The sequence below is a fragment of the Sinocyclocheilus rhinocerous genome, unplaced genomic scaffold, assembly GCF_001515625.1.
Source record: "Sinocyclocheilus rhinocerous isolate Xijiao unplaced genomic scaffold, SAMN03320098_v1.1 C35416236, whole genome shotgun sequence".
Classification (NCBI taxonomy): Eukaryota; Metazoa; Chordata; class Actinopteri; order Cypriniformes; family Cyprinidae; genus Sinocyclocheilus; species Sinocyclocheilus rhinocerous.
Window position 1 is genome coordinate 1 of NW_015750760.1, and position 472 is coordinate 472.

The 472-nt window shown below is 48.1% G+C and overlaps 1 protein-coding gene across 1 annotated transcript; it reads right to left on the minus strand.

Annotated features, from left to right (window-relative positions):
* Positions 1-3: 3 nt before the first annotated feature.
* LOC107734856 (prostaglandin E2 receptor EP3 subtype-like) lies at positions 4-465 on the minus strand (the record flags this gene model as incomplete). Its single annotated transcript, XM_016546751.1, has 1 exon — positions 4-465. A coding segment is annotated over one exon (462 nt), but the record flags the coding sequence as incomplete, so codon positions are not given.
* Between the last annotated feature and the right edge of the window lie 7 nt (positions 466-472).

Genomic DNA, 472 nt, shown 5'->3' on the forward strand with positions numbered 1-472 from the left:
TGTCAACAGCACACACATAATGCCCATCAACTGAATAACAGTCTCTGTTGTTAACCTCTCCCATTGCTTGGATGACTGGGTCGAGGTTGCCTTCGTTTTGCAACGTATAACCAAAGCACGGATGGTCACAACGTTACACGACAACGTGACCAGCAAAGAAAATATCCCCAATGCTGCAAAGGTCGTGGCAAAAAACGTATTTCCCGTTACATTCTTGTCACCTGTACTTATGAAGCACCAAGTCCCTGGCCACTGCAAAGTGTACTTTCCAACCCCAGCGATGGGCAATAAGGCAAATAGCAAAACCAGGCACCAGATGAAGACCAGAACCTGCTTGGTCACGTTGGTTTTCATGTAGTGTGAGTACCAGTGAGGAGCAGTGATGGCCAAAGCCCTCTCAATGGCCATGGCACTGGCTAAAAAGAGAGGACACAAGCCAAAAGTGGTCATGCACACCCCAAAGAAAGCGCAC